The 15,878-nt window shown below is 47.7% G+C and overlaps 1 protein-coding gene across 1 annotated transcript; it reads right to left on the bottom strand.

The window, feature by feature from the left end:
- Window positions 1-205: 205 nt before the first annotated feature.
- Window positions 206-1,848, bottom strand: LOC142503240 (glucosaminyl-phosphatidylinositol-acyltransferase PIGW-like). The gene is given in 3 exon segments (XM_075615400.1): window positions 206-588; window positions 591-1,328; window positions 1,331-1,848. Coding segments are annotated over 3 exon segments (1,491 nt in total). The 5' UTR covers window positions 1,701-1,848.
- Window positions 1,849-15,878: the final 14,030 nt, after the last annotated feature.

Here is a 15,878-nt window from a genome sequence, read left to right on the forward strand (position 1 = left end):
CAAATGCCACACCCACACCACAAACATCCCGGGCAACGCCGGGGCTCTCAGCTAGTGGGAAATAATTGTGACTGTTTGGAACGCTGTAATATGGCAAATCAGCATCAATCTGAATACATATAATTTAGTACACTTTTATTTTACATATTGTAAAGTTAATATCATACTTCCCTTCTATCACCAAAGGTTACAAAATTCAGATATATTAAAAGGTGTCTGACCACTTATCAGTTATTTCATTTATATGAAGAATATACATAATCATGCAGTTTGTAAACATGTATAAGAGAAGCACAGAGATGGAAACCAAAGTGTTGCTGTGAATGGTGTCAACAAACTTATTTACTATACCTGTCATGATATTTGATTGCAAGAAAAAGAGTAACTGGTTTCTATAGACAGCTTCAATTAGACATAGATGTATTCTCCTTTTACCCTCTTTCAATAATGTGTCCTTCTTCTTACTTTTGCCCAATGACTTGCATAAATTCCACGTACATGGAACTTTGCTTCCAGTCACCAAATATTTTGCAAATACCAAGATCAGGTCACATAGTAATATTAAGGAGAGGAATAAGAGGCAATTGTTATATTTGCCATTCTACGGGAGGCTAGTTCTACATATTCCTGAAGTAAATAGAAAGTTACAAAAAGCAAAAAAACTATTAGCATCAGATTACAGATGGCGGTCATCCATTCTTTTACAAAAGTCCTCTTCTTTAAGACATACAATCCAACTTGTACGCCAGCCACATAAATGGCCATATACCCAATAATTGAGAATATCCCCTCCCTGTTAGCATTTAAGAAACCAACTCTCGGGTCCTTCCCATCACTGCCATGTAAAACAAACCTCTTAAGGGTGGTAGTTTCAAGCACTGCTTGATAACTTGAAACAAGGATTGTAGCTATAATCCAGGCCTTGCGTGCTGGAAATATGGTCAACAGCAGTGATGTCAACACTCGGACTATTGCCAAGGTGAAAAAGAAGTTCCAATGAACTCCATACTCTGACACATTCTCATGATACTCTATTGCTTTGACACTGATCAACCGTCCAAATCCAAGGAGAATTAGTGGCCACACCGACAACAACTGCTTGGACACTCTGGCAAATTTAGATTGCAAAATATTTTGCTTCACCTTGGCTTCCGGAGAAACAAGAGCATTGGAAAAGATAAAACACCCCACTCCAAAATCCATGACTCCCGTTCCATAAGTCTCTGTTTTAGCATACCGCCTGGGAAACACTGGGAAATCCACCGCCAAGATGGAAACGGCAGTGAACACATTAATGAACACACGTAGAGCTGTAACCGCTGGAACGTCTCATTTTCTAGATGCGCTTTCAAGAGGGATTTGCAGGTATGCTGAAGTGGTATGTTTGTGTAATGATTTCTCCCTCTGTATATGGTGCACAATAACAACACACTCATTGTTGCAATGACTAGTGGTACAAAATGCAGGAAATTAGACAAAACTGTGCAGGACACAACAAGAGGAAGCACAAATAAAAAAAAGTCGAACAGGTAAACTTTCCACGAGTAAAACGATTCACCGCATTTCTGATAATGAAGAATATACAACAATCCTCTACAAAGCAAGCAGAGAGGGGGCAAACTTAAGCCCATTGAGATTTCTGTACAGCTGGTTCCATTGAGGTTACTTATAAAAGCTTCTTTCAGCAGTTTTTCAGACATTCTTCCAATTCTTGTAGCCTTTAGCACACCTTTAGGAAAAAAAATGCTTGGGAAATTCTAATAATACTTCAGAATTCCACCAGAACCACAATGCAATATTAAATTTATCGGTAACTAATTGACTGGAAAATGCACAGCAATATCTTCTTTTTCGGGGTGGGGGGGTTCCCCACATCGGAGGTCTCAGTCACAAGTGCTCCACATCACGCTTTCGATGCTGGACCGATGCTTCAATAAAGCTACCAACGCAGGGTTGACACAAGACAGAGGGAGATATCGCCCTGCAGAGCACGTGGTGCTTCCCATGCTGTTTCCGGGTTCCCTTTGGCTTATTCATATTTCTGATGCTGGTTTTCCTCTCTAATTTTTCCACGATTTTGCAGCCGAGTGAATGTGAAAAATAGTCCCATATTTATTTTATACTAGAATGTATCTATGGAGAAACAACAATGGGTACATGTGTGACAAAAGCAAAAAAAAAAAAAAGAAACGTCATTTATAACCATTTTCTTTTCCTTGTTTATCATTTGCTGCATCAATAAACAGCCAGGTGTGATCTGGAGTGAACTTTGTGCGATTAAAGCAGCAACACTGCATTCCACCTTTTTTTTCTTATTTGTATATGTAAAGCATGTGAAGATGTACAATTTTACATTCTTACCTAAACTGGCAATCATTTGGTGCTCCTGTTATAAATCTGTAAAAATCCTGATTGTGCGCCTAACATAATGGCCGCCTTCTGATTCTGTGCTGCAATTTGTGAAATGCTGTAGCTGATATGTAACATTCTAGTACTAAGTGTAACACATTATTGTTACAGCTTTCAGAGTAATAAACAGTCTGCTTTTTGGAACAAAGCAACAGATCTATTTGTGATACTTTGTCGCCAAAGTGCAGAGCTCAAAAAGGTGTGTCAAAGCCTGTTTCAAAAGAGGAAGTGGATATGACGTTCTAAATTGTTGCTGTAGCAACCAAAGGATGATCAGTACAGTAAAAAAAAAAACGCAGCCAGTTTTATCTAATACTACAGAACGAATTTATTCAACATATAGGATTTTCCCATTTTGCTGCTCTAAGATGCATGTGTAATGTACACAGGTTTCACACATCCAATAGACTGTCTACAATTCAGCGGTGTGCAAAATGGGGGGCGCGCCCCCCAGGGGAGGCGCAAGATTATTCAGGGGAGGCACGGCAGTTGCAGAGGCCCCGCGCTCTTTCTTCAAGGCATTTAAATTAATGCCGGGGAAACGCTTGAGCCCTCTGCAAATTCACTTCTCTTCGCCGACGCGTCAAATGACGCCACGGGGTCATGTTACGTCACGTTGGCATGGCAACGTGACGTCATGTGCCCCGTGGCATCATTTGACGCCGGAGAGGAGGTAAGTTAGGGGGGGCGCAAGCAGGGAGGGGGGCGCACACGGGAAAGATTGCACACCGCTGGTCTACATGCACCTTGCAGACTTCTTTTATTAATTCACAATGTATCACAGACTTTCAGCAAGAGTATTTATGTCGTATTTGGCAGGCAAGACAGTAAGGACGGTTTGTGCCGGTGACAATGTGCAGTAATTGCCAGCAAACTAGCAATTTGCAAAACGTGGCCCAATCTTTTCTTAGTATGTATTGGCGGTGTTGTGAAGTTGTGTTTAGCTATCTGACAGCTGGTACAGCAAATGTAAAGTTACATAATTAACACCCCTGTTAATAATTATGTCTCTTAGAGGCACTAGCTTTATTGCTAATACTTATTGTACGGTTAGACAATATAACTGTCAGGCCTCAGGGTTGGTAGTAGGGACTGTCACTAATGTGACGTCACTAAATGAACACAGAGGCACAGGTATATTAACTGCTCTCTTTAGTAGGAATTGTTTACTGAGCTGTGCAATGGTAAACCTACATTTATAAGGGAAGAGAAGGGCCTTCTCTGCGCCCCCCTGCCTACCCTCCCCCAGTGCTCGCTCCCCCCCCCTTACCTTAGTGTGGCGTCTCGTCATTTGCCGCCATGTTGCCATGGAGACGCATCCCGAAGCTGGCTGAATCTCGGTAAATTGAGTTGCAGAGGCCTCGAGTGGTCTCCCGGCATTTCATTTAAATGCCTTGGTGAAGCGCGCGGGGCCTCTGCAACCGCCGCACCCCCCAAGAAAAATCTTGCACGTCCCGTGCCCTCCAGTTTGCACACCCCTGCTCGAACCAACTCAGACTTGTGCTTTTCCGGGCATAGAACATATTACTATGGCTATAGAGTATCCTGCTATGGGGTTGTTGATGCTCTAGGTACAGTATAGGCCCTGATATTATTCGCATACAGTTTATGAGGGATATTCTAATTAGGGGAGCGCAATTTCAAATTGATGTATATAAGAGAAAAGAAAAACACATCATGGTGCAATAAATCCTTAAGCTCTCTGCACTTCGGCTGCGCCAAATGCTGTCCGCCTTTGGGCCAAGCAGATGTACACTGAAGGGGTTCAGATTGAATGCAGTTGTGCATTCAAAGTTCTTTGTCCTCTTGGCTCATTAACATTGCTGTGGGTGGTGTTGACCTTCCACATACTGTAGTTCAAACAAATGTTAACCCTTAGCACACTGGTTCTGTGCAGACGGGAGCAGCTCATGGGTAACCCCATCAGGCGTTCGCCTTTGGGGCGACGCAGATGTACACTGAAGGGGTTCAGATTGAATGCAGCTGTGGATTGATCCGTCTGTGTTGAAGCAGGGATATCCTGAAAACCTGACCTGTTGGCAGCTCCTGAAGACTGGAGTTGGCCACCCGGCCCTAAACAGTACTGTGCTTCAAGGACAAATTCCACTAGCAGAATTATCTGGTAGCCAACAGTAATATAAAAATGTAATTACAGCAAACGCCTGTCTGTAAACTGTTTATTTTCCAGATGGCACTTTTATCTGCACTTGTTTCCCTACAAATAATGGGCTGGCTAAGTTGTCCTTTTGTAAAGAACACGCTGTCATTGTGTTGAAATAGTGGATTTTCCCCCCGAATCCTCTGTCTTTAAGTTGGCGTTTCTTCTAATGCTGTGTGTGGCTGGTGACGGGAGGTCGGGTGTCAAGCGGCAGAAAAGTGTGTTTCCATACACAGTGAAACAAAAGTGTGTCAAATGGAAGAATACGTTGAATTATGTTTAATGCAGACTGAAGTCTTGTGGAGATTTCTGATGCTAGGGGAGGAGAAAAGAAAAGAAAAGCAGAATTCTATAATACAGTCTATTTATAGGGTGTCGCTACTCTCTAAATCACCAACTGAGACAGCAGAGAAAATAGGTGAAAGTACCTTATGTTCATACTTACAGATTCGTGTGCACGTTTATTGCACAAAAGCTGCTCGCTGCTTTTTATACAGTACGCGACCGTGATGTGTCTGAGAGGGGGCCCTGATTTCTAAGTGAATAATACTTTTATTGAGGGGGTAACTGATGAAGGGTAATGACATTGAGATGTTCCCATGTTATGTTTGGGGATATGGGGGTTACAGAGGAGTTCGGGCCGGGGATATGGGGGTTACAGAGGAGTTTGGGGATATGGGGGTTACAGAGGATTTTGGGGATATGGGGGTTACAGAGGAGCTTGGGCATATGGGGGTTATAGAGGAGTTTGGGGATATGGGGGTTACAGAGGAGTTTGGGGATATGGGGGTTACAGAGGAGTTTGGGGATATGGAGGTTACAGAGGAGTTTGGGGTTATGGGGGTTACAGAGGAGCTTGGGGATATGGGGGTTACAGAGGAGTTTGGGGATATGGGGGTTACAGAGGAGCTTGGGCATATGGGGGTTACAGAGGAGTTCGGGGATATGGGGGTTACAGAGGAGTTTGGGGATATGGGGGTTACAGAGGAGTTTGGGGATATGGAGGTTACAGAGGAGTTTGGGGTTATGGGGGTTACAGAGGAGCTTGGGGATATGGGGGTTACAGAGGAGTTTCGGGATATGGGGGTTACAGGGGAGTTTGGGGATATGGGGGTTACAGAGGAGCTTGGGGATATGGGGGTTACAGAGGATTTTGGGGATATGGGGGTTACAGAGGAGTTTGGGGATATGGAGGTTACAGAGGAGTTTGGGGTTATGGGGGTTACAGAGGAGCTTGGGGATATGGGGGTTACAGAGGAGTTTTGGGATATGGGGGTTACAGAGGAGCTTGGGGATTACATAGGAGTTTGGGGATATGGGGGTTACAGAGGAGCTTGGGGATATGGGGGTTACAGAGGAGTTTGGGGATATGGAGGTTACAGAGGAGCTTGGGGATATGGGGGTTACATAGGAGTTTGGGGATATAGGGGTTACAGAGGAGCTTGGGGATATAGGGGTTACAGAGGAGTTTGGGGATAAGGAGGTTACAGAGGAGCTTGGGGATATGGGGGTTACATAGGAGTTTGGGGATATGGGGGTTACAGAGGAGCTTGGGGATATAGGGGTTACAGAGGAGTTTGGGGATATGGGGGTTACAGAGGAGTTTGGGGATATGGGGGTTACAGAGGAGTTTGGGGATATGGGGGTTACAGAGGAGTTTGGGGATATGGGGGTTACAGAGGAGTTTGGGGATATGGGGTTACAGAGGAGTTTGGGGATATGTGGGTTACAGAGGAATTTGGGGATATGGGGGTTACAGAGGAGTTTTGGGATATGGGGGTTACAGAGGAATTTGGGGATATGGGGGTTACAGAGGAGTTTGGGGATATGGGGGTTACAGAGGAGCTTGGGGATATGGGGGTTACAGAGGAGCTTGGGGATATGGGGGTTACAGAGGAGTTTGGGGATATGGGGGTTACAGAGGAGTTTGAGGATATGGGGGTTACAGAGGAGCTTGGGGATATGGGGGTTACAGATGAGCTTGGGGATATGGGGGTTACAGAGGAGTTTGGGGATATGGGGGTTACAGAGGAGTTTGGGGATATGGGGGTTACAGAGGAACTTGGGGATATGGGGGTTACTGAGGAGTTTGGGGATATGGGGATTACAGAGGAGTTTGGGGATATGGGGGTTACAGAGGAGTTTGGGGATATGGGGTTACAGAGGAGTTTGGGGATATGGAGGTTACAGAGGAGTTTGGGGTTATGGGGGTTACAGAGGAGCTTGGGGATATGGGGGTTACAGAGGAGTTTGGGGATATGGGGGTTAGAGGAGCTTGGGCATATGGGGGTTACAGAGGAGTTTGGGGATATCGGGGTTACAGAGGAGTTTGGGGTTATGGGGGTTACAGAGGAGCTTGGGGATATGGGGGTTACAGAGGAGTTTGGGGATATGGGGGTTACAGAGGAGTTTGGGGGTTACAGAGGAGTTTGGGGATATGGGTGTTACAGAGGAGTTTGGGGATATGGGGGTTACAGAGGAGTTTGGGGATATGGGGGTTACAGAGGAGCTTGGGGATATGGGGGTTACAGAGGATTTTGGGGATATGGGGGTTACAGAGGAGCTTGGGGATATGGGGGTTACAGAGGAGCTTGGGGATATGGGGGTTACAGAGGAGTTTGGGGATATGGGGGTTACAGAGGAGCTTGGGGATTACATAGGAGTTTGGGGATATGGGGGTTACAGAGGAGCTTGGGGATATGGGGTTACAGAGGAGTTTGGGGATATGGAGGTTACAGAGGAGCTTGGGGATATGGGGGTTACATAGGAGTTTGGGGATATGGGGGTTACAGAGGAGCTTGGGGATATAGGGGTTACAGAGGAGTTTGGGGATATGGGGGTTACAGAGGAGTTTGGGGATATGGGGGTTACAGATGAGTTTGGGGATATGGGGGTTACAGAGGAGTTTGGGGATATGGGGGTTACAGAGGAGTTTGGGGATATGGGGTTACAGAGGAGTTTGGGGATATGTGGGTTACAGAGGAATTTGGGGATATGGGGGTTACAGAGGAGTTTTGGGATATGGGGGTTACAGAGGAATTTGGGGATATGGGGGTTACAGAGGAGCTTGGGGATATGGGTGTTACAGAGGAGCTTGGGGATATGGGGGTTACAGAGGAGTTTGGGGATATGGGGGTTACAGAGGAGTTTGAGGATATGGGGGTTACAGAGGAGCTTGGGGATATGGGGGTTACAGATGAGCTTGGGGATATGGGGGTTACAGAGGAGTTTGGGGATATGGGGGTTACAGAGGAGTTTGGGGATATGGGGGTTACAGAGGAACTTGGGGATATGGGGGTTACTGAGGAGTTTGGGGATATGGGGATTACAGAGGAGTTTGGGGATATGGGGGTTACAGAGGAGTTTGGGGGTATGGAGGTTACAGAGGAGCTTGGGGATATGGGGGTTACTGAGGAGTTTGGGGATATGGGGATTACAGAGGAGTTTGGGGATATGGGGGTTACGGAGGAGTTTGGGGATATGGGGGTTACAGAGGAGTTCGGGGATATGGGGGTTTGCAGAGGAGTTCGGGGATATGGGGGTTTGCAGAGGAGTTCGGGGATATGGGGGTTACAGAGGAGTTCGGGCCGGGGATATGGGGGTTACAAATAGTTCGGGCCGGGGATATGGGGGTTACAGATAGTTCGGGCCGGGGATATGGGGTTTACTGATGAGTTCGGGCCAGGGATATGGGGGTTACAGATAGTTCGGGCCGGGGATATGGGGGTTACAGAGGAGTTCGGGCCGGGGATTTGGGGGTTACAGATGAGTTCGGGCCGGGAATATGGGGGGTTACAGAGGAGTTGGGTCCGGGGATATGGGGGTTACAGATGAGTTCGGGCCGGGGATATGGGGGTTACAGATGAGTTCGGGCCGGGATATGGGGGTTACAGAGGAGTTCGGGCCGGGATATAGGGGTTACAGAGGAGTTCGGGCCGGGATATGGGGGTTACAGAGGAGTTCTGGCCGGGATATGGGGGTTACAGATGAGCTTGGGGATATGGGGGTTACAGAGGAGTTTGGGGATATGGGGGTTACAGAGGAGTTTGGGGATATGGGGGTTACAGAGGAACTTGGGGATATGGGGGTTACTGAGGAGTTTGGGGATATGGGGATTACAGAGGAGTTTGGGGATATGGGGGTTACAGAGGAGTTTGGGGGTATGGGGGTTACAGAGGAGCTTGGGGATATGGGGGTTACTGAGGAGTTTGGGGATATGGGGATTACAGAGGAGTTTGGGGATATGGGGGTTACGGAGGAGTTTGGGGATATGGGGGTTACAGAGGAGTTCGGGGATATGGGGGTTTGCAGAGGAGTTCGGGGATATGGGGGTTTGCAGAGGAGTTCGGGGATATGGGGGTTACAGAGGAGTTCGGGCCGGGGATATGGGGGTTACAAATAGTTCGGGCCGGGGATATGGGGGTTACAGATAGTTCGGGCCGGGGATATGGGGTTTACTGATGAGTTCGGGCCAGGGATATGGGGGTTACAGATAGTTCGGGCCGGGGATATGGGGGTTACAGAGGAGTTCGGGCCGGGGATTTGGGGGTTACAGAGGAGTTGGGGCCGGGGATATGGGGGTTACAGATGAGTTCGGGCCGGGGATATGGGGGTTACAGATGAGTTCGGGCCGGGATATGGGGGTTACAGAGGAGTTCGGGCCGGGATATAGGGGTTACAGAGGAGTTCGGGCCGGGATATGGGGGTTACAGAGGAGTTCTGGCCGGGATATGGGGGTTACAGAGGAGTTCGGGCCAGGATATGGGGGTTACAGATGAGTTCGGGCCGGGGATATGGGGGTTACAGAGGAGTTTGGGGATATGGGGGTTACAGAGGAGTTTGGGGATATGGGGGTTACAGAGGAGTTTGGGGATATGGGGGTTACAGAGGAGTTTGGGGATATGGGGGTTATAGAGGGGTTTGGGGATATGGGGTTACAGAGGAGTTTGGGGATATGTGGGTTACAGAGGAATTTGGGGATATGGGGGTTACAGAGGAGTTTTGGGATATGGGGGTTACAGAGGAATTTGGGGATATGGGGGTTACAGAGGAGCTTGGGGATATGGGGGTTACAGAGGAGCTTGGGGATATGGGGGTTACAGAGGAGTTTGGGGATATGGGGGTTACAGAGGAGTTTGAGGATATGGGGGTTACAGAGGAGCTTGGGGATATGGGGGTTACAGATGAGCTTGGGGATATGGGGGTTACAGAGGAGTTTGGGGATATGGGGGTGTGACAAACGGCTTACTCCGGGGCTCCGTCGTTTGTCCGGGACTGTTTAGAACACGGTCTTTTAGGGTAGGTTAAATGATGAGGCGTCACGTACTGTTCCTTTAAACAGGCTATGCCTGGTTTATTCAGTCCCAGGCACTGAGACTGCCACAGTGCATACAACAGAAAACAGATCAAAACAAAAGCTGCTCACCTGAGCGATAACTTAACTTAGATATCCCTGACTCAGGGTTGGAAGTGGCTTTTCCACTTCCAACATCAAAACACGGTACTTTTGCAGTCTTACACAAATGAACAGAAAGATTGAACCTGTTTGGGGAAGAGGCTTCTCCCCTCTGTAGTTCAGCAGCCTTCCAGCCTCCTGGCTCTTGTGGGGAGACCAGAGCAAACAGGAAATCAGTCTTTCATACCTGATTCCTAATTAGCATGACAGGTGACAGAAATCAGGCAGCAGACAAACTCTGGTCTGGATCTCTCATCCCTCAGTTCCAGCGCTTGCCAAACTGTGGGATGGAGTGTATGTATTATAAGGCTGCACTCCCAGGCCAAACAGGATAGAAACTGTCTAGTATCCTGGGAGCCCTATATACGGAATTTATTACCATCCCCTGGTTTCTGTCACATATCCTCCCCCCCAGCTCAGACCTCGAGGGATGAGCGACCATGGATATTAGGGAGTGCATCCTTGACAACCCGTCAGCATTGCCATGTTTGTGCCCTGACCTGTGTTCCACAGAAAATTTAAAGGGTTGTAGGCTTAGGAACCACCTGGTCACTCTAGCATTCTTTTCCCTGTTTTGACACATCCAGGTAAGGGGTGCATGATCTGTGACCAACCGGAATTTTCTCCCCAACAGGTAGTATTTGAGCGTCTCTACAGCCCACTTTATTGCGAGACACTCTTTCTCTACTATGGAGTAATTTTTCTCCTGGGGATTTAGTTTCCTACTTAAATAAAGGATGGGGTGCTCCTCACCTTGAGACTCCTGGGAGAGTACCGCCCCCAGCCCTACCTCAGATGCGTCGGTTTGGACTACGAACTCTTTGGAGAAGTCAGGTGTGACCAACACTGGTTGGGCACAGAGAGCTTCTTTCAGGCTTCTAAAGGCCTGTTCGGTTTCGGGGGACCACTTTACCATTAGCGGTCCTCTTGCTTTTGTGAGGTCAGTTAGTGGGGTTGCCTTAGTTGCAAAATTGGGAATAAACCTTCTATAGTACCCAATTAACCCCAAAAAGGTCCTTACTTGTTTTTTTGTAACTGGCCTTGGCCAATTTTGTATCGCCTCCACTTTGAGTGTTTGGGGTTTGAGTAAACCTCTGCCAATAGAATATCCCAGATACTTGGCCTCCTCCAGACCAATAGTGCATTTAGCGGGGTTAGCAGTTAGTCCAGCAGACCGGACTGCGTCAAGCACAGCTTGGACCTTTGGAAGGTGGGATTGCCAATCTTCACTATGGATTACCACATCATCCAGGTAGGCGGCAGCATACCGAGCATGTGGTTTTAAAATTTTATCCATCATTCTTTGGAATGTGGCGGGAGCTCCATGTAAGCCAAAAGGCAACACCTTATACTGAAAGAGGCCGTCTGGGGTTGAGAAGGCTGTCTTTTCTTTTGCCCTTTCTGTGAGGGGAACCTGCCAGTACCCTTTTGTTAGGTCTAGGGTTGTGAGATATCGGGCTTTGCCCAGTCTCTCTACAAGTTCATCTACCCTGGGCATAGGATAAGTATCAAATTTTGACACCGCGTTTAGTTTCCGGTAGTCATTACAAAACCTTGTTGTACCATCTGGCTTTGGGACTAAGACTATAGGGCTGTTCCACCCACTTTGGGATTCCTCAATTACACCTAGTTTTAGCATTTTTTAACCTCTAAACTTATAGCCTTTCTTTTGGCCTCTGGGATTCGGTACGGTTTAAGGTTAACTCGGACCCCCGGTTCAGAGACTAGGTCATGTTCAATTACGCTAGTTCTACCTGGCCGTATAGAGAAGATTTCTTTGTTTCTTTTCACTAAATTCTGAACCTCTCGTTTCTGATGAACAGACAGAGTTTCAGCTATGCTAACCTCTGGGTCAGTTTCTTGATTCTCTGACGGACCTGGGGGTACTAGGGTTAACAAGACTTCTCTATCTTTCCAGGGCTTGAGTAGGTTTATATGGTAAATTTGCTCAGGTTTCCTCCTACCTGGCTGTCTTACCTTATAATTTACTTCTCCCACTCTTTCCAAGACCTCATATGGCCCATGCCATTTAGCAAGGAATTTACTCTCCACGGTGGGAACCAGAACTAGTACCCTATCACCTGGAGAAAAAATTCTGACCCTAGCACCCTTATTATATGTATTCCTCTGTGCTTCTTGAGCTTTCTCCATGTGTTCCCTCACTATGGGTAGGACTGCAGCAATGCGGTCCTGCATCTGGGCAACATGCTCTATTACACTTCTGTAAGGGGTAACCTCGTGTTCCCAAGTCTCTTTGGCTATATCCAGTAAGCCCCTTGGGTGTCGGCCATACAATAGTTCAAACGGGGAGAAGCCTGTGGATGATTGGGGAACTTCCCTAATGGCAAATAACAGGTACGGTAACAAACAATCCCAGTTTTTCCCATCTTTATCAACCGCCCGCCGTAACATGCTCTTTAAGGTTTTATTGAACCTTTCCACTAAACCATCTGTTTGTGGATGATAGACTGAGGTTCTGAGATGCTTGATTTTTAGGAGTTTACATAGCTCTTTCGTTACTTGGGACATAAATGGTGTTCCCTGGTCAGATAGAATCTCTTTAGGAATCCCGACCCGGGAAAACAGAACTACTAACTCTTTTGCTATGTTTTTAGCTGAGGTGCTACGTAGGGGAACTGCCTCCGGATATCGGGTGGCATAATCTAATATTACCAATATATGCTGATGTCCCCTAGCAGACTTTATTAGGGGTCCTACTAGATCCATAGCAATCCGGTCAAATGGTACCTCTATTATGGGAAGGGGTACCAATGGGCTGCGGTACGCCTTGAACGGGGCGGTGATCTGACATTCTGGGCATGAGGAACAATAATTCGTAATTTCTGCCAGAACCCCAGGCCAATAGAAGCTTCGGAGAACCTTTTCTTTTGTCTTTTCCACCCCTAGGTGTCCCCCCAATGGATGACTATGTGCGAGGTGTAATACTACGTTACGGAATGTCCGTGGTACCAACAATTGTTTAGTTGTAACTGATTTCCTTTTATCAACCCGATATACTAGGTCGTTCTCTACCTCGAAGTAGGGGTAAGCAAGTGACCTATCTGGTTGGCCAGGAGTACTATTCTGGTCCCGTATATTTCCCCTTGCTACCGCTAATGTGGGGTCCTCCCACTGGGCCTTCTTAAAACTCCCAGGACTGACCTCTAGGTCAGCGAGGGTCTTATCCGGTTCTGGGGTGGTAAGTGTCTGCTCAACATCTTGATTTGGGGTATTCCCTACCAAAGTAGTGATGGGGAAGGGAATTTTACAGCACTCCTCCTTTTCCCCCTTCTTATTTGGGCCCTTGTCAACCTCCATTTCTGAAAAAGGGAAAGGATTTGTTTCTTCTAATACTTCGTTATGGTCCGCTATTGAACTCTGGGCGCTATTCTGAGCGGGGGACCACATTTTTAGAAAATGGGGAAAGTCAGTCCCTATTAACACATCATGTGCCAGTTTGGGTACAATACCCACCTTGAAATCTAAAGAACCAAACTCTGTTTCAATAAAAACATCAACAGTGGAATATTCATGATTATCCCCATGTATACAACAAATTGCCACTCTTTGTGAACTGTTTCCCTGTTTCTTCTTAATGGGCAAGAGGTATTCGGACACTAGTGTGACCATGCTCCCAGAGTCAAGAAGTGCCCGAACCCTCTTACCATTAACCTTTACAAATGCCCACAGATGGTTATTCAAGGGGTCCTCTGGGCTAGGGCCCATACATTGGGACAACAGCGAATAAGGTTCCACGCTGTTGCATTGCATGGGCTCATCATTTAGTGGGCAGATTTTTGCTGTGTGGCCCCTCTCATGACAATTTACACATTTAGGTACATAGTCTGTGTCCCACTTAGAGCCTTTTCCCGGCTCCCCATGTTGGCTATTGCCCTTAGTGTGCGAACCACTGTTGCTGGTGCTGCGTGAAGGTGGTCGCCGCTCTTCAGCGCCCCTTAACCCCGGTACCCTTTTACCGTCTCTGGAAGAGTCCTGGAACCTCGGGTAGTGGGGTTGCTCCACGACTGTGGGTTGCGGGTGCTCTTCTGCTGCATTGTACCTTTCTACGAGGGCCACAAGCTCATCCGCATTGTGGGGGTCACTCCGACTGACCCAACAGCGTAAGGCAGAGGGAAGTTTCCTCAAGAACTGGTCCATGACCAACCGTTCCACGATGTGGCTGGCTGAGTTGATCTCGGGTTGTAGCCACTTCCGGGCGAGGTGGATGAGGTCATACATCTGGCTTCGGGTGGCTTTATCCATCGTGAAGGACCATGCGTGAAACCTTTGGGCGCGAACAGCCGTGGTTACGCCGAGGCGGGCGAGGATCTCGAACTTCAATTTTGCATAGACGTTAGCTTCGGCTGGCTCTAGATCAAAGTAAGCCTTCTGGGGTTCGCCGCTTAGGAAGGGTGCGATTAGACCAGCCCACTCAGCTTCTGGCCATCCCTCTCTCTGTGCCGTGCGTTCAAACGTGAGAAGATAGGCTTCCACATCATCCGAGGGTCCCATCTTCTGAAGGTAGTGGCTTGCCCTGGTCATTTTCGGAACTGGGGCTGCCGCTGCCAGTGGAAGGTTACTGATAGTCCCCCTCAGGATCTCGAGTTCCTGCTGTAAGCCCTGAGCGAACCGCTGTTGCTCCTCTCTCAGCAAGCGGTTTGTCTCTTGCTGGTTTGCATTCGCGTTTTGCAGGGCTTCATTCGTCTGTTGCTGGTTTGCATTCGCCTGTTGCTGGTTGGCATTCGCCTGTTGCTGGTTGGCATTAATCTCTTGCTGGGCTATTAGCAGCTGTTGCTGGGCTGCATTCGTCTGCTGCTGGTTTGCATTAGTTTCTTGCTGGGCTATTAACAGCTGTTGCTGGGTTTCATTCACGTCTTTCTGGGCAGCGACATTGCGTACCAGCGCACCCACCACGTCTTCCATCTTCTTTGCAGAGGATGAAAAAACTTTTTTTTTTTTTTTTTTTTCAAAGTTCTTCAACCCGCAGACCCCCTAGTGCTCTGCCCGCATTCTCCACCATATGTGACAAACGGCTTACTCCGGGGCTCCGTCGTTTGTCCGGGACTGTTTAGAACACGGTCTTTTAGGGTAGGTTAAATGATGAGGCGTCACGTACTGTTCCTTTAAACAGGCTATGCCTGGTTTATTCAGTCCCAGGCACTGAGACTGCCACAGTGCATACAACAGAAAACAGATCAAAACAAAAGCTGCTCACCTGAGCGATAACTTAACTTAGATATCCCTGACTCAGGGTTGGAAGTGGCTTTTCCACTTCCAACATCAAAACACGGTACTTTTGCAGTCTTACACAAATGAACAGAAAGATTGAACCTGTTTGGGGAAGAGGCTTCTCCCCTCTGTAGTTCAGCAGCCTTCCAGCCTCCTGGCTCTTGTGGGGAGACCAGAGCAAACAGGAAATCAGTCTTTCATACCTGATTCCTAATTAGCATGACAGGTGACAGAAATCAGGCAGCAGACAAACTCTGGTCTGGATCTCTCATCCCTCAGTTCCAGCGCTTGCCAAACTGTGGGATGGAGTGTATGTATTATAAGGCTGCACTCCCAGGCCAAACAGGATAGAAACTGTCTAGTATCCTGGGAGCCCTATATACGGAATTTATTACCATCCCCTGGTTTCTGTCACAGGGGGTTACAGAGGAGTTTGGGGATATGGGGGTTACAGAGGAACTTGGGGATATGGGGGTTACTGAGGAGTTTGGGGATATGGGGATTACAGAGGAGTTTGGGGATATGGGGGTTACAGAGGAGTTTGGGGGTATGGGGGTTACAGAGGAGCTTGGGGATATGGGGGTTACAGAGGAGTTCGGGCCGGGGATATGGGGTTTACAGATGAGT

The sequence above is a fragment of the Ascaphus truei genome, chromosome 9 (genome assembly GCF_040206685.1).
Source record: "Ascaphus truei isolate aAscTru1 chromosome 9, aAscTru1.hap1, whole genome shotgun sequence".
NCBI classification, from domain to species: domain Eukaryota; kingdom Metazoa; phylum Chordata; class Amphibia; order Anura; family Ascaphidae; genus Ascaphus; species Ascaphus truei.